Consider the following 18471-nt stretch of genomic DNA (forward strand, 5'->3'; position numbering starts at 1 on the left):
TAGAGTTTCACACATATCGGCACAAACCAGGTAGGTAGGTAAATTTCCGTTATAGGACCCAAATATATGCAAGTAAGTATATTGTGGATGCTTCTGATACAACCAGTGAAAGTAATACTGTAGGACAGTGATGGCGAACCTTTTAGAGACAGAGTGCCCATATTACAACAAAGACCTACTTATTTTTCGCAAAGTGCCAACACAAAAATTTAATTTGTGATTTATACTCCCTTCTCTGTCACAGTTTTCATTGATACCAGCACCTGAGGACACCAATAAAGCAGAAAATAGTCCCAGGTAGAGCTGTCACATTAAAATAGCTCTGTGCACAGCAAGTCCTGGGCTGTCTGGGACTGCAGGAAGATACCTGGAGTCATCTCTGGTGATGGCCTGAGTGCCCACAGAAAGGGCTCTGAGTGCCACCTCTGGCATCAGTGCCATAGGTTAGCCATCACTGCTGTAGGAGATTGGAGAAACATACTTTGAGATGGTGAATCACCAAGTAATCCAAAAGGAGGTTTAAAGGGAAGATGCAACCAGAAAATGTATCTTTTTTAACATATTTTATAGAAATTAGCAATGTTTTTTTTAAAAAATGTCAAAAGTGACTATATTTAATAAAAAACACTATATCCAACCATTCTCACTGTGGACTTATTTGACAAAATCTGTATGGGATTTCTGAAGATGATTGATTCACAGAAATCCTCTATAGGAAACACCATTATCAGAGTCTTGAAACTTTCCAAGCTACCATACACTTGAATTGAGAGTGGCGCACATGCAAGGCCAACTCTCTATTCTGCTTTGCTGTCTGAAAGGGAGCCTTTATTTTTGACCTCTGAGAAAATCACTACAACATATAATATGCATTAGGATTTTTCTACCAGTTACAGCCCCTGGCATTGCCCAGTATAGTAAACTGGTCTTGGCTATACCAAAATAGAATGGGTTAACAAAATAATATTTTATCTCTATCTATCTAACTCTATCCATGTAATTATATCTATCCATATATCTTTCTCTCTGACTCTCTCTCTTTCTGTGACTCTCTCTGTCTCTCTGTCATATTACCTCACATATTACCTCACACATAAGGGGTCTTATTCTCATTGCCAATAGTAACCAATCAAAGCTCAGGGCTAATATCAACGAGCTATCTACATATCTCTATCTATTTATTTATATCTATGTATCTGTCTGTCTCTCTCCGACGCTCTCTCCTTGTGTCTCTCTCTCTATCTGTCTCTGTCCCTCTCCATCTTTTTCTCCCTGTGTCTCTCTGTGGGTCTCTCTCTCTGTCTATCTAATCTATCTATCATATTAATTCACATATGACCTTAAACATAACCTGTCTTATACTCATTGCCTATAGAAACCAATCAAAACTCAGTGCTCATATTAATGACCTGTGGCAAACTCAAGCCGAGTTTTGATTGGTTGCTAACTGCCACTTGCAGCAGCAGACAATGCCTCCTGAAGATGGTGGTTTAAAATTGTATTATAAGTGTGGAGTGAGAACTTTGACATAAAACGTAGTCTATGAAGTTCCCTGAGTCAAAGGGAGCGGCTGTGTAAAATTTGTTGATTGTAAATGCAATGGTGCAGAATCCTTTAGCGGACATACACACACACACACATATATGTATATATCACTCAGCTTTATATATTAAATTAAAGAAAATCTACCATGGAAATCAAGCATGATAATGCTAATGAACCAAAATGGCTTTCGGGAGCATTACCAGAACCCCTCTGTGCACTGGCTTTACAGGCTGATACACTGTGCAAGAGCAAGTCTCACTCGCCTCCCTCTGCCTGCTGTAATCTCATGACAGAAGATAAAGTTTCAGCACACAGTTGGACAAAGCCCCGACTGGTGGAAGGCTGCAGTGATAGTTGACTTTGTGGACCTTTCTCCCATCTCCCTATTGCATCTCTGGAGCTCAGCCACAGTGATCTTGGGGTTCTTCTTTTCCTCTCTCACCAAGGCTATTCTCCCACGATGAACTTGGCTGGAAGGCCTGGTTGAGGAAGAGTTGTGGTCGTACCTGTTGTGTTGCAGAAATTCTTTTATAACCTTGGCCAGATCTATGCCTTGACACAATTTTGTCTCTGAGCTCCTTGGGTGGTTACTTAGACCTAATGATTCTCATGTGCTCTGATATGCACAGTTAACTGTGAGGTCTTATATAGACAGAGGTGTGCCTTTCCTAATCAAGTCCATAAATAAATGAGTATAACCATCTCAAGCAGAATCAGGAAATTGACAGCTGGTAAGTTAAATATGAGTTATACAGCAAAGGTTCTGAATGCTTATGACCATGTGATATTGAAGTTTTTTTTAATTAAATAAATTAGCAAAATATCTACATTTTTGTTTTTTCCCTTCCCCAAGCTGACCACTAAATTAGTGAAAGAGCTATGAACTGACCCAAACTTGTTTCCTAGTTTTTCATAATAGGTAGTGCCATTGAACAAAACAAATTTATTGCTAAATAACTTTATTGATTCATTACTTAATATTACATTTACAATTGTTTCTTTACCTTTTTGGATTTCTTTTCATGTAAACTATTGGAGACAACTTTTTTTGGAGAACCATCCTTTTTTGGTGATTTTTTTTGCTCAAGTTCTGAATTGTCATGATGTTTACTTGGGGATACTAAAAGAGCACCGCCTGAAAACAATAATAGTTCATAACATAAAAAAGTGGACTTTTTTCAGAAATTAAGCATGGGCATACTGTAAAAAAGTATCCATAACTAGAATGTACCACCTGAAAGCAATACTGTGAAGACATAAAATCCAGTTAATAACTAGCAGCCTGAGCTGGGCACAACTTGACACCTTACAGCTGATCATTACAGCCTGGTACAAAAGTAAAGCATCCTGAGAGCTTCAACAGAGGTCACCTTGGGCAGAGAGGTCCGTCTGTAACTAGGGGTTGTTTATTAGTTGGGTGTCCTTAAGTCAGGGGCCGCCTGTAATGATGGGTAATGGGGTAAGGTTATTAGTTATTACACATCTAATGATGAAGGGTGATAGGTCTTAACTACCCACTAGACATACAAAGTTCAGCAGTCAGTCAAAAGATGTATGAAAGAAGATTTTTGGTTTAGTAATCACAAGTATTTTAATGCATATTTGAATAACAATTACATTTTATTTATATTTGGAATACCCTTGCTTTGGTGTTCTGATCTTTTCAGTGATCTGATTCAGTCCATGATAGGACCCTGAAACTTACATACACATACACAGCTATGTTGTCACATAAACATACACATCCATTCACTTACACACAGCACTGCTACATCTATTCAATTTAAGGGGTATTCCAGAAATAAGCATAATTCATATTCAATGGGTCATTAAAATATAAGTTAATGTGTAATAAGTTGTTATTTAATATTTTGCTCCTCTTAGCAGAAAAATTTTGTGGACATACACTATGATGGAGAATTAAAATGCTACACACCTTTTAAGCGGTCTCTTGATTTTACCCCTGTGGAGCAGACACAGGACAGAAGATGGCCACTGGTCACATGTCCACATCACATGTACTGCACCTGCCACCACTATGTTTGGCTGTAGTCAGTTGCTTGCAGTACATCCAGCATGGCCAGTGTTGTGGTGAAATGTCATCTCAGTGAGATAATGTGCAGTGGTGGCAGTTACACACATCAGTACTATGGTAACAGAGCAAGACAGTCTGTTAAATCATCACTGGGAGCAGAGCCTGAGAGGGATTAGCTGTTACTGAGAACTGAAGGATCATGGGACCTGTAGTTTCCAGTGGCGGCCATCTTGGAGATAACTATGCCTACATTAGAAAGCCCATACTTATTGTGAATCATAAAAGCAAACTATTTAAGCTCTATTTTATGATTAATGACATTGAGTTTTGTTGTATTCACTTATTTATGACATTATGGGTTTTTGCAGCAGACGTTCATATTCCTGGAATACACTTTTAAGTAAACACCTCTCCTACATCCATCCATACACATAGTTCTGTTAACACACAGCTCACTTCATCCATCCATTAACTCACACACAGCTCTGCTACACCATCCATTAACTCACACACAGTCCTGCTACATCCATCCATTCACACACAGATTTGCTATATCCATTCATTTATACACATAGCTCCACTATATACATTCATTTATCCACACACATGAAGACATCTCTTACACATACCTAGTCCCATCCTAAATGGCACCATGAAAAGGTTCAAGGGCCTTGTAATAATGAAGAAAGCATGTGATCAGTCACATGCTTATGACATCACTCTAAGGTCCTGCACGTATTATCTATGCCGGGACAAGCAGGGAGATAGAGAAAGCAGTGCAGAGGCTCTGCTCTATAAGAGATCGGGTTTGTCAGCGCTTAAAGGGGTTATCCGGGTTTAAAAAATTTCTTATGGCCAGGCTGGGGAGGGCTATTTAAACACAATAAACATGTACTTACCTCCTCCGGTGCTGCCGATGTCCCGCGCCACGGCAGGTCTTCTCTGTGCGCCGGTTTCATTACAAGTGCGCACAGGGAGCTTACAGCCGGCCAGAAGCTCCCATGCGCACCATCTCCCAGTGCTTACAACGCTGAGAGATAGGGACGGATGGGAGGAGCCGTCCACATAGCGGGCCGGAAGCTCCCTGTGTGCGGCTTCCGTGACCCTGTAAACAAACAGGGGCACGGATCAGCAGCGCCGGACGAGGTAAGTCCATGTTTATTGTGTTTAAATAGCCCTCCCCAGCCCGGCCATAAGAAATTTTTTAAACCCGGATAACCCCTTTAACCTGATCTCCAGCACAGCAGTCACTAGAGTCTGGCAGAGCTGGATACTCCTGACTTCAGACTACAAGATGATTAAATATTAAATGATTAATTAAAGATTTGTGTTTGAGTAAGGTTGTGAAAGGTTATCTTAAACCATTGTCTACAATTCTCAGGAACATAAAGGTACAAGACATTATATCAACTTTACTGTCTTTAGTAAAATGTTACCTGTGGTGGGTGTAGTTCGGTCATGATGAGTCCTATGTGCTAGGCCAAATGTTTTTAATTTTGGAGTAGGAAGTCTTCCCTCGTTCACTGAAATGTCAGACTGTCTCTCAGATGGACTATATATTGCATCAGTGGTTCTATTAAAATATACAGACAAGTAGAATTAGTTTACCTAAACAAGGACATAGTATAGTGCCACTGTCAGCAAAGGGTTGTCCAACTAAAATAAAAGCTGTTCCTTTCTACCAGCACTGGCTGCTAGCTGCAACTACTGCATCTCTCATTCTTTGGTTGTCAGGTGATGTGCCACCTCAGGGTAGGTCACTGTAGTAGCCAATCACTGACATCATAGGTGACCAAAACACATCACTTCAATATATATGCTCCAGAAAATGTTATGCCTATGACTGTGTTTCCATGTTTTTTCCCAAAACAGGTGTGGGAAGAAAGTTGCTACATCTTGGCTCTCACTTTAAAATCTGAGCAATAGAAGGAGAAGAGCTAGCCTATGGTCGCAACTTTTTTCCTAAGTTATATTTTATTACATCAGACGTTTGTATAATTTCTTCATGTTATTTTTTATACATATAACTTCACAGTGATAAGGAATAATGGAAAGATTGGGGGTCATTTACTAAGGGCCCGATTCGCGTTTTCCCGACGTGTTACCCGAATATTTCCGATTTGCGCCGATTGTACCTGAATTGCCCCGGGATTTTGGCGCACGCGATCGGATTGTGGCGCATCGGCGCTGGCATGCACGCGACGGAAATCGGGGGGGCGTGGCCGAACGAAAACCCGACGTATTCGGAAAAACCGCCGCATTTAATAACCGAAAATGTGTTGCTTGGGAAGCGCTTACCTTCACCTGGTCCGGCTCGGTGTATTCAGATGCATTTCAGCGCAGCAGCGCCACCTGGTGGACGGCGGAGGAACTGCCATCATAAATCCCGTCCGGAGCCGAATCCTGTTCAGAGAACGCGCCGCTGGATCGCGAATGGGCCGGGTAAGTAAATCTGCCCCATTGTGTTTGCTCACACAACTGGTTCAAAAAAACTGATGAAATAAGTAAGATGTGTCGCAGCTCCTTAACTAAATAAATGAATAACCTTTATAATCAAAGGACAATAAAAAATGTTTGAACATCTAAAAAACAGGTCAATTGTGTTGAATAGCACTGACACAAATCCGATATAGAATTTACAATCTTTATTAATAGTCCTTAAAAATGAGCTGAAAAAATAGGCATTTATACAAATCTTGGAGGTTTTTAAAGTGTATCCCTAAGCGGTGGTGAAGAGATTACTCCTGCTGCTGTGTAACAAATATATATATATAAAAGTGGGTCTATGGCTAGTGAACTTTGATCACCAGAGCCCTGTCAGGGCTTAAATCTGAAATACCCAAATATGGACTGAGGTTGCGAGCTGGTCTGCAGAAGATGAGGCCTAGTTCCATGCCATTGTGAGAGGTCATAATATTAGGGGAAGATGAGAGGCCACATTATGGGTAGGAGATGAGAGGAGGCCACCATATCAGGGGGAGGTGAGGGGCCACAATAGGAGCTGGCAGAGGGACTGATTGCATTCAATAGGTTCTACCCAATGCTAGACCTTACATCCATATTCACAAGATTGAATTACATTTTAGGTGCATCTGGGGAATCTCCTCTCTGATGTCTGAATGCAGACGTTCCTGAAGGAGATTCTCCATATGCGCCTAAAAGGCATTTCAAAACACAATTCAATCGCCTCTTGTGCACATGGTCTTAAGCTGCGTTCACGTTATGTGCTTGCATTGCTTTTTTTAAAAAATACATTGCAAATCACATCTGAAAAGACATCCGTGTTTTTACTATCGTTAATACTGATGTGTTTTGGGCTACATTTTACCTGATACATTTGCTGTGCCTTTCAAAACGCAATAAAAACACATTCTATAAATGTGGCCTAAGAATATACAGGTAATATTTCCATGCAGCGGTAGGTGGGCCCCCAGAATCAATTTCACTTGTCCAACCCTGGGAGGGAGGCCATAGCATTACATACTCTGTCATGCAATATGAAGTTATATAATGCCTCCACATTTAGGCAAGCTAAGTAGGTACCAGGATGTATCTGACTCCCTTAAATCCTTTTGAGGATCCGTAGTGTCTCTAACATATGATGGAAGAGTTTGGACAAAGGGGCAATACATCTGGTCTACATATAGACTGGTGTTTTGGATGATCCTATCCATCCCAGAGAGTATGGGGCAACCTTTGAGTGGGTTCATCTCTTTATGTATCTTATGAGTATTATATCCCTTTACGAGATATTTAGGTGTCAGAAACTGTAATGCGGTTTGGCTAATCAAATTATTGGCTTTAGATTGGAGCAAAATGTCCGTGAGGGAAATTAAGAAATTTGGAGTAAGATTCTCGTCAAGTACTCCAAAGTAGTTTTGTTGAAGATTTTATCTTAATGTAAGATTTCTGCTTTGCAGAATGTACGGGGTATTGAGCTGTAGAATATTGAACTTTCCTCTTTCTATTGACTAATAAGCACATAAAGTAGTAAGAAATTCTTATTCATCTTAATAGCATAACTTACATATAAAGCTGGAAATTTATAAATGTATCTCTATAATATCATATTACAGCATTGCGGTCAAGAAAGCTGTTAAACTATGTGTCATGGAGAACGCTAAGCTCACTTCTTTCTGCCAACTATCAAACCTGGAACTCACATACAAAGCCACCAGATTCCTTATGACACTACAGGAGTGTTTGTGGCTAGAAGAGCTGTTCCACTACGTGTTGAGGTGACTGCTGAGCACATAGCTTCCTGCTGAGTCAACTCTCTGGTCTACTCCAAGACTACTGTGATACTAGCTGCGCTATGGGACAGTGATACTAAGGTGACTGGTGGAAACTATGAGAGCAATGCAGAATGTCCTATGTTTTATGCAGTCTTGTCCCAGTAAAGGAAATTCAATTACTTCATTTACTTCTGTTATATACAGATATAATTAAATAGGAATGCACAGGAATATACTTAAAAAGTATAACCCACCTAAAATAAATACTTCATTAAAAACTATTTATAAAAAGTATTGGCCTTACCCCTAAATGGTTCCTTAGCATGGCTGCAATGTTAAAAAAAATCTGTTTGTAAACATATATGAAACTGTTGAAGTGAGTCCAATTAAATGGAATGGAGCCAGGTATTTGCAGTGTTCACTGCCCTGCCTCCTTGTTCCTGATTGACAGGTCTCACTGCTAGGATATGTGGAACAACGAGAGAAAGCTCTGTTACATAATTGGGCACAGGGTCGGACTGGCCCACAGGTGTGCCAGTGAAAGCACCAGTAGGCCCTTACACCTCCTGACTCTAACTGTGCCGGCTCTGCCCCTAACCAAACTGATTCTGCCCCTTTTTTACCATTCAATTCTGTGCCGTTCTGAAACAGATGGAATTAAAAGCAATAATGATGCAGAGAGCTATCATTATTGAGCCTCTCTGCTGCTATGGTATGTGCAGCAGGTCAGCAGGCGCAATATGACATCATTGCCTGCCAGCTCATTGCCTGACAGCAGCAGAAAAGAAGAGGAGAGGGGCTGCTCGGGAATATGGTGAGTGTGCTGCAAAGAGGAGAGTGAGCCACACTAAGAGGGGGAAATTAGGGGGGGCCACAATAAGAGGGGTAGATAAAAGGGTGCAACATTAAAAAGAGGGAGATGAGAGGCCACAAAAAAGGGGAAAAATGAGAGGGGGCCCAGAAAATGGAGGGGGGGGGAATAGGGGGCCCACAATGACATGTGGGGAGAGGGGTCAGAAATGATGGGGATGAAAGTCGGTACAGATGATCAGGGACCAGGGGACCCAAAATACTAGGGGGAAGATGAGGGGCTAAAAAATGAGGGGGAGATGAAAGGCAGCCCATAACAAGAGTAGAAGATACAAGGGGCAACAATTAGAGGAGGGAGATGAGAGAACCACAAATGAGAGGGGGAACAGAAGATGGGGGGACAACAAGATAGGGGAAGATGAGAGTGGGTCAGAAAAGAGGGTGAGATGAAAGGGGGTATACCACAAGGCACATATTAAGAGGGGAGTGAGAGGCTACAAAACGAGGGGGAGAAAACAGGACAACAGGGGGCCCACAATAAAAGGGGAAGATACATGGGGGCAACATCGAGAGAAGGGAGATGAGGGGGGCCCACAATGAGGGCAGGTCATAAAATGTAGGGGAGATAAAAGGGGGCTCACAATAAGAGAGGGAGAGATGAGGGGCACCAAAATAAGGGGGGGTACGCAATAGGAGGGATAGATACTGGGGGGCCCATAATTAGAGGGGGGGATGAGGAGGTGCGTTTCAAAACAGATCAGATCTAAGCTTTAATTTTGTAAACAGCTGTGGGAAAATGAAAGCTGGACTCTGATTTGCTGCCATGGGTAACTAGAACAGTTCTGCTCTCAGACACTTCTGATAAATCTCCCCCACTGTGTTTGCAAGTTATCCCCTTTCTGACAAGGCCTCAAAAGGCTTTAATGACCAGGGCATTTTTACAGCATTTTTATACTTATTGGCTTGAGGGCCATAACTTCCTTTTTTATGCCATACCATAAAAATGGGGATAGTTAAAAATAAAAATGTTGTTTGCTTTTTTAGTTGTTTTTGGAGTTATATTTACAGAGACTGGAGAAAAACATTTTTGTACTATACTGTATAGTATATATTTTTTCAGTTTTTAAATTAACTCAAAAGGACCATTATAAATCAATTCATTAGTGTGACGGTCATTTTGTTATATAATATATAGTCTATAGATGATTTTATAGTGTAGTGTTTTTTTATTTTATTGGGGAATATTAATATATAAATATTTATTAATATGCGATGTGTGTATGTGTGCTTAAACTTTATATGTCATTAACTTTGTATGGACGTTTCAGCATTTTTTTTCTCTAGTTTTCACCTGTAATCTGTAATAGCCCCAGTTACAGGGAAACGACCCCTTGTGGGAACAGATGATTGATAAGTGCTGGACAGGGTCTGATCAGACTCAGCAGCTTAATTAACCCCTACAGACTCAGAGGTCGCATGACCGCTTGGTCTAAAGAGTTGGCGGCAGTGTTAGCTATACTACTCACTGCAAAGCGCTTCAGTGCTATGCATTGAGCAAAATAGAAGGCAGAAGCGTTAATAAACCGCTGCTGCCTTCTTTCTATGGTCTCCTGCTATCACGGGAGCAGAAGAAAAGGCCTAAAGACGGCTTTTAGTCAGCAGGCAGTTGGGGACAAGTTAAAAAGCAATTACAAAGGGGAAACGACCGCCCCTCTCTATAGCAATATATGGCGCACGGCGCCGTATTACGGGGAAAGATAGGACATGTCGTATCTTTCTCCCGGATACAGAACACTACAGTGCCACACATGTGCTTCACTGTACCATTCCCATAAGATGATGGTGGTGGTTCAAAACATGTTCAGAAGTTCTCAGTGACTGTAAATACTGAAAACGGTGTGAGCTAAACTAAGTAGAAACTGAAATCTAAGAGAAATGTTAACAATAAAATCTGTCACTCTTATAAGATTATACAACATAAAAAGAGACCTTTAAAGAATAAAATCACTGTGAGAAATACAAATGTACCTAGGTGTACTTATTGATCCATTGTTGTCTTCAAAGTGCTGTTCTGCTGCTTGTTCTTCTACATCATGGTCTCTCTCTTCTATTTCCTCAATGTGCAAAGATTCCATTTTTTTTGTTGGCGCACTATCATCATATTCATCCCAAACTAATTTCCTTCTGACTGGTAGTGTAGAAGCATCGGAAACCCCTAGATTCCCAGTATTAGATGCCATTTTCTTATTTGATGGTGATTCTTTCACTGAAAAGGTTTGCAATCTACACAAGCAGCGTGCAAAAATCAAAAATAAGTGTTAGAATATATAAAGACAATAACTATATGTTAACTGGTAAAGGAAAAATTAATTTCCCATATTTTAAGAAGAAAGCTGTCACCTATTTCTAAGGTAGGTTATAACTAATTGGTTGTGCTCAGTGCACAACCCTGGTGATTTGCACAGCAACACACATAATAAGAGAAGAAAAGAAAAAACGTACCCAGCCAGGTCTAGAGCTTTAATATTCCTGCTCAGATCTTCTTCACTGGTGGTGTCTGAAGACATATCCCAATGTCTGTTGCTATTAGAGATTATCTGATTTAGGTGTTCGCGGGAGAAATGTGTTCCCTGGGCTCTTCGTCTGTAGTACTCTGCTTTCTCTCGTAATTCTTTCACCTAATTACATCAAAATAGTCTGACTTATAATCTCCTATTAACAATAAACAAAGTCATGCATGCTTAAAGCAGTTCCTGATAAAGCAAATCTAAAAATGGAACAATACCAAATAAGCAGAATGCAGCAATATCAAAAAAGCAGAAAAAAATGTTCTTGTTTGGAGACCTGAAACAAGTTCACTAGAAAACACACTACATATATACATTTAAAGGTATTAATCCATGTCCTTGCAATTAAATGGCTGTTAATAATAATTAAAATTGTTTTCCAGGTTTTAGATATGAATGAGGAATGATTAAGGATAGTTCAATAGATGAACAGTGGGAGTAAGACTTTAGCTGATTTGCACTACAAATGGAGTTGGTAGCTCTATCTGTAGTGTAGCAGCTGCCTCAGTTCACTGCTGGCACCACTTTTAACTTCATTTCAGTAATAATTTTTCAGCTAATATGGGGTATAGGAGATCTGAGTGAAGTTGCCCCTCCACACCTTGTTCAAATCTAACAAAATTTGTGTCAAACATTTGTGCTACGTTTGTGCAGCAGAAATTTTTGTTTGTGTCGCTATTGTTTTAAAGCGCCACAAACGAAGATTTTTGCTGCACAACCCAGCACAAATGTAGCACAATAGTTTGACACCACTTTGGTTAACGTGGAGGGGCTGGGTGACCTTTTAGTTAGTAGTTAATATCTTCAAAGCAAAAGCAGCACAAACAAAAATTTGAGCAGCACAAATCACCACAAACGGAGCAGAATTGATTTGCACCAGTTTTGTTTGATTTGGGTAGTGTGTGTGGGGGGGGGGGGGGGCAGGTTGCCCTCTCATAACCTCTTGAAACTTTAATTACCATCTAAAAACAAAATTTCTGCTGCACAAACCAGCACAAACATTTGACACCAATTTTGTTAGATTTGAACAAGGTGGGGGGGCAACTTCACTCGGGTGTATAGGAGCCCAGGTAAAGCTCATTCTAAAGCTAAAGCTTAAAAAAAAAACATTTCAAATATTTGTCACCGGGGAATCAATATGAAACCATAATAAGTACCTTGCATGGTTGCTTGCATGTGTGCTGGACACATGTTTTTTAAATTGCTGCATCTTTACATAACCGTGCCTCCTTATCTCCAGGCCCTGCCTCCTTGACCTCTCCTTGGCCTACCGCAATCTTATCTCAATGCACAAGAAATGAAAAGAGGTGGAGATTACAAGAAGATAAGGTAATGTAAAGATGCGGCCATGAGGGCCAGCGCCTCCTTGACTGCTGTGCCCGGAACCCCACCGCCATGACTGGAAGCAGACAATGAATTAATTTTCTGGCTGCAGGCAGCTTTCTCAATTTATAAAGACATGTTCAGCACACATGCAATCGGCCATTCAAAGTACTTATTGTAGATTCATAGCAATTGGCCTGGTGACAGTTTCCCTTTAAGGAGTTTTCAGCAAAATTGTTATTTTTTATAATTTTTGACTTGCATGTGCTAATATGTGCTGCAGGGAACAGCTCTGTTTTTCTCCATTCCTGTTTCGCTTTGGTAGATGACAGTAGAGTATCCATTATTACTTTCCCTGCAGTGGTCACGTCCTGTCACAGGCCAATCAGGAAGCTTTCTCTAAAGGTTGTTCTACAGTGCCTAGCCGGATGTGTAAATAAGGAACCAAAGGGGCGCACCATGGGAATGGGGATTAGAGAAAGGCAAGTAACTTTCTTTCTTGACACCAAGGGGTACTCCATGGATTTTTTAGAATAGGTTAAACCTTGGATGGCCAACAACACACAACAGAATCCCACAAGTCGTAAAATGAAAAGGCAATTACCCTTTTATTTGTTACCTGGTTAAAAATAGATTTCTTTATTTTCCAAATTACATACCAGGGGAGAGGGAAGGTGCTGACAAAGAAAGCATGAGCCGGAACAAGCAACGAACAACGTGAGAAACTTTGTTTTTTAGCACCTTTCCTATCCCCTGGTATTTAATCTGGAATATGAATAAAGAAATTTTTTTAAAGAAACCAAAAGGGAAAAAGCGGAGTGTAAAAAAATAAATAAATAGGTTTACCCCATGAATCAATAATTGTAGAACCAACTTCAGCAGCAATAACTAAAAGTACACTAAAATAACTTAGTGTATGAGGTAGTGTGGGTCAGTCTATCACATCATTCTGGTTAGATTTTGGTCTAATGTACTTTACAAATTTGCTGAGGCTTGTGTGTATATATTATTGGGGGGCTTTATATACATTCGTTACTGGGGAGCTTTATATATGTTTTACATATATACACAAAACTGGGTGCTGTATATATCGATTATGCCGGCTGTATATATTTATTACTGGGGGCTATATACATTAATTGCTGGGGGATGTATATATATATATATATATATATATATATATATATTACCGGGGGATGTATATTTGTGTTCCTGGGGGCTGTATATATGTGGTAAATAGTCGTAAAAATTTTTATGCAAAGCTGACTATGGCATTCAACTGAGCTGAGGTCTGGACTTTAACTGGGCCATTTCAACACTCTTTTTTGGCCATTGTGTTGTACTTTTGCCGCTGTGCTTAGGGTCATTCTGCTGTTGCAGGACCCCTTTTCAGCAAAGGTTGCAAAACAAGCCCAAATCATTACCACTCCACTACCAAATTAGTACAAGTTGTTTGTTCTTTTGACACAGCACTGTAAATTATGACCAAACAACATTGGTCAAATTACATTATTCTGGAAATCTTGATGTATGTTCAGCTTTTCACACTTGGAGGAAGCAATCATCATTGCTTATGTTTTTTTTACGTACATTTGTAAAAAACCATCAACGTTTTACACCAGCAAAATGCAAAAAAGTTGCTGTTATAGAGGTGGTCACACTTGCATATGATCATTCAATCAATTTAGTTACCTGCTACTAAACCTCGTAATTTCTGTGTATTTAGGTGTGTACCCCTCCCCTCTCCATTGGGATTCGCGACACAGGGCATGCACACAGGGAAAGATAGAACATGTGTGGCAGCGTACCAAGAGCCTATTGCCATCTATGGCGACATATATACGTCCCCATGACGGTCATGTAAATGAAGCCTTACTTTGTATTTTGAAACACAATTCAAAGGCTGCTTCAAAAAGGCCTGATTGCATTTCTTTGACACCATGTTGACATTGTGTTTACATATGTGTAGCGTTAGCACCTTGTTTACATAAACAAGCTGTAAATAAACGGTAACACAATAAAATCAGGTCAAACTCCAAACCTTCACCCACAATCTTTAAATTGTGTTTAAAAAAGCAATGTCATTGCAATGTGTGAATGCAGCCTAATATGGGACTTATATAGGCTTTCCCCTCCATAGATATACAGTATTTGCTATTATTATCCTCATATAATTACCCTGGGGTGTAGTTTGTTTAATTTAACATTGGCTTGCTCAATTACTTATTCCTGTGTCGTACTTGTGCTGAGTGGTAAATCAGGAAGAAATAACACTAACGTGCCCTTTCATTTTTCTCATGTATTCATTTTTCTCACTAGTAAAAGAGAAAATATAGCTGAAATTCCAATGGAATATACTACAGTAGCACAGATGTTTTAGTGTCTATTTCTGGAAAAAAGGAAATGAAAAAAAAAAAGGAAGCAGAGCATCTTACACTTTTTATGATTCCTGTTCTTCCATACCTTACTAAGCGAATTACTTCAGCATCTCTCACACTATTAATATTTTGCCTTAAATGCTACAAAATTTAATTGGATGAAAATGTAATCAACTAGAACAAAACCATGTCGGAACATATAATTCAGTGTGACATCTGGTAGCCTGAAAATAAATTGTTGAAATAAAGCACTAAAACGTGAAGGTCTAAGGAATTACCTTCGCAGGAGCTGTGAGCTTACAACATGAATTAACAATTCATGAAGAGGGTATATGCAGGATGCTTCTAAACATAGACTTCATTAATAGGAGCAGCACGTGCACTTGAAAACAGCACGTGCAGGACAACTCTAAAGATAAGTCTTATTGTATTATTGAAATAATCCACATTTTAAGGACACTTATGATCCACAGTATGTATAGTAAACCTTACACCCCCCACCCCCCCAATGTGCCAGGTTTAAAAGTTTAGCATAGGTGTCCTGGCTTAAAACTGCTTCCTCCCACTGGTAGAATCCTTCCCTGTACTTTCCCGCCTTGGATGTAAATTTTTGCAAGTTGTCCAAGTAGACCACACCCAGCACTCTTTCATTGCGCTCACTGTTTGTGCGAATGGGCACATGCGTACATGAGGAGGGTGACGAGATAAAAAGGTAGATGACATTGGATAGCAAAGGAATTGCAGAGAAAGAGGAGTGAAAAAGAGGGGAGTTTCCAAACTGCAAATCATGAAACATGAAGGTATTACAGTACATTAGGCTCTAAGAATTAAATGTATAACAAAGTTCTGGCTAGGGCAACTTAGGTCTTACAGAAGAGGGTTTCATTTAATGTGACACGTGTCCTTTAAGAGACTTGGAAAACAGCCTGTTTGAACACTCCTTTTTGGTTATCTTGCTTTATATCTATGCCTCCACAGACTGTGCTCTAATGCCAGGGAGCACAACTTGTTAAAACATTGCAGAATTTCCTGCAAGTAAATTTCTGTAGCATCTCTTCAAATAGAAGTTGTTTCAGCAATAAAAAAAAGAAATCGGGTGCTTTTTGCTGTGGCTTACCTTCTTAGCTTTCAGAATATGCATGCAATTAGTTTTCATACGTTTTCTTACACAGCATTTAAATGCAATTTGCTTACCACATTACAACAAAATCTACAAAATTATCTTGAAAGAATATAAGATACTCTGTAATAGGGGAGGAAGGTCAGAAATTGGTCGGGGCAGGATCTGGAAATTTCCAGGCACTGATGAGAGGGGAAGTGAGGTAAAAAATAAAGTAATCCCTTTCTCCTTCACTCCCTTCCACTGCACAGTTCTTGGTAAATAAGCAGTGGCTGCAGTGGTGACTTCAGTGCATTAATGTTAGGTATTTTATAAATTGGGGGATTTCTGTTAATAGTAGGGCTTAGGTTAAGGGGTTGTCATATTATCATAGTATATAAAGCTGTAGAAAGACGCAAGTCCATCAAGTCCAACCTTTAAGAATTAAATAAATGTTTTATCCTCATAACCCAAGTTATTTTTTCTCTGCAGAAAGGCATCCAGGCCTCTCTTGAACATGAACATAGAGTCCGCCATAACAACCTCCTGCGGCAGAGAGTTCCATAGTCTCACTGCTCTTACAGTAAAGAACCTTTGTCTATGGTGATGGTAAAATCGCCTCTCCTGTAGGCGCAGAGGATGCCCCCTTGTCCTGGTCACAGGCCGAGGTATAAAAAGATCTTTGGAGAGATCCTTGTACTGTCCATTCAGGTATTTGTACATTGTATTGAGGTCTCCCCTCAGCCGTCTTTTTTCTAAACAGAATAATCCCAAATTTTGTAATCTGTCAGTGTGTTCTAGTCCCCCATTTCCCTAATAATCTTGGTTGCTCTCCTCTGCACCCGTTCCAGTTCCACTATATCCTTTTTATACACAGGTGCCCAAAACTATACACAATATTCCATGTGTGGTCTGATTTGTATAAGGGCAAAACTATGTCTTTAAGAATCTATTCCCCTCTTCATAAATCCCATAATTGTATTTGCTTTAGCAGCAGCTGTCTTGCTCTTTTCACTAAACTTAAGTTTAGAATCCACCACTACCCCCAAATTTTTTTGAGCTCCAGTTTTATCAAATAATTGACTGTTTAGAACATAATTGTATTTTTTGTTTCCATGGCTCCAGTGCATAACTTTCCATTTATCTACATTAACCATTTCTCTGCCTACTCCTCCAGCTTCCACAAATCCCACTGTAATGCTAAACTATCGGCCCCAGTATTAATTACTCCACAGAGCTAAGTATCATCTGCAAATATTGAAACTTGACTGTGTAAACCCACTACAAGGTCATTAATACAAATATTAAAAAGAAGTGACCCCTATGGTATTCCACTGGTAATGTCAACCCAATCTGAGAATGTGCCATTAATGACGACTGTCACGAACCCGACTCACCGGAGTTCACCCACTGGGATAACTACTCTATGGAGTCCCAGAATTTAGCCCTTAAGCTCCGCCCACTTCCACAAAATGGCGTCCTTACGCTAAATTTACTCCACAGAATCCGCACTGCCACCACCCACGAGTTACTTATGCAAAGAAGGCCGTAGGCACCTCAACCACACAGACAATGCACCCTGATGATAACTCAGCACATGCACTCACTACTTACACGATATTACAATTATAAACTCACACAGAACATGCAATCGCTTACTACATGGACTATGCTAATAATGACCTCTGGTAACGTGATTCCCTTTAGAGACTCAGATTCTTTAAGGCTACAAGCAGAGGCTTATTAAAAAGTTTTAATTTACATAAAAATGCAGTACACTCAAAGAATTAAATTGTCAGATAAAATGAAAAAAGGATTAAAAACAATACACATACAATACTTACAAACAGTTAGGGAAAACGGAAACAAAAAATTCTTGCTAGTGGAATAGGAAGAAATTCTTTGGCCCGAGGACAGGGCATAAGCATCGATCCAGCCTTCTATTGTCATAGAGTCTCCCAGACTGAACACTACTATGTGGCTGCTTCATTAATTTAAGCCCAGGTGATTTTTTGACCCCCACCCCTGGCTGTGATGTCACTGTGAGGGGGATTTTTCTATCCCCCCCCATCAGTGAGCTACTTTTTGGGTCTGGGTTTTTATCAGAACCCCATAACTTTTGATTGGGAGATGGCACAATTGCGCCATGGCTTCCAACCAAACGGGCATATTATTCCCATTAACCACATACCAAACTCGGGGTGTCTTAGCCTAATATCAGGGGTGTTCTGCTATTGGCTGCCTTCCATTGCAGCTAATGTTCTGATTTTCGGTCCAGAAGTGTGTCTAGACCCCATAACTGTCCTGTGTAACTTGGGACCTATAATTATGAATTATGTCCCAGTTATGGACAGCTATGATATTCCCCTTTGTCTGAATTTGGAGGGAAAAACATGCAGTCTGTGGCTTCTTTTCATCCCCCACTAGCTAGACTACTCTGGCCGAAAGGTGTTAATTTTACCACTTAGAAGACCATGCT

At 40.1% G+C, this 18471-nt stretch overlaps 1 protein-coding gene across 2 annotated transcripts in view; it reads right to left on the reverse strand.

Moving 5' to 3' along the window:
• Positions 1-18471, reverse strand: part of MDM1 (Mdm1 nuclear protein) — a 46584-nt gene that overhangs the window by 7090 nt on the left and 21023 nt on the right. For both annotated transcript variants that reach the window (XM_072146668.1, XM_072146667.1), the window contains 4 exons: positions 11128-11303; positions 10654-10908; positions 5017-5153; positions 2550-2680 (listed from right to left, as the gene is read on the reverse strand). In XM_072146668.1, coding sequence (XP_072002769.1) covers positions 2550-2680; positions 5017-5153; positions 10654-10908; positions 11128-11303 — 699 coding nt within the window. The remainder of the gene's footprint in view (positions 1-2549; positions 2681-5016; positions 5154-10653; positions 10909-11127; positions 11304-18471) is intronic.

Source organism: Engystomops pustulosus, chromosome 4 (genome assembly GCF_040894005.1).
Source record: "Engystomops pustulosus chromosome 4, aEngPut4.maternal, whole genome shotgun sequence".
NCBI classification, from domain to species: domain Eukaryota; kingdom Metazoa; phylum Chordata; class Amphibia; order Anura; family Leptodactylidae; genus Engystomops; species Engystomops pustulosus.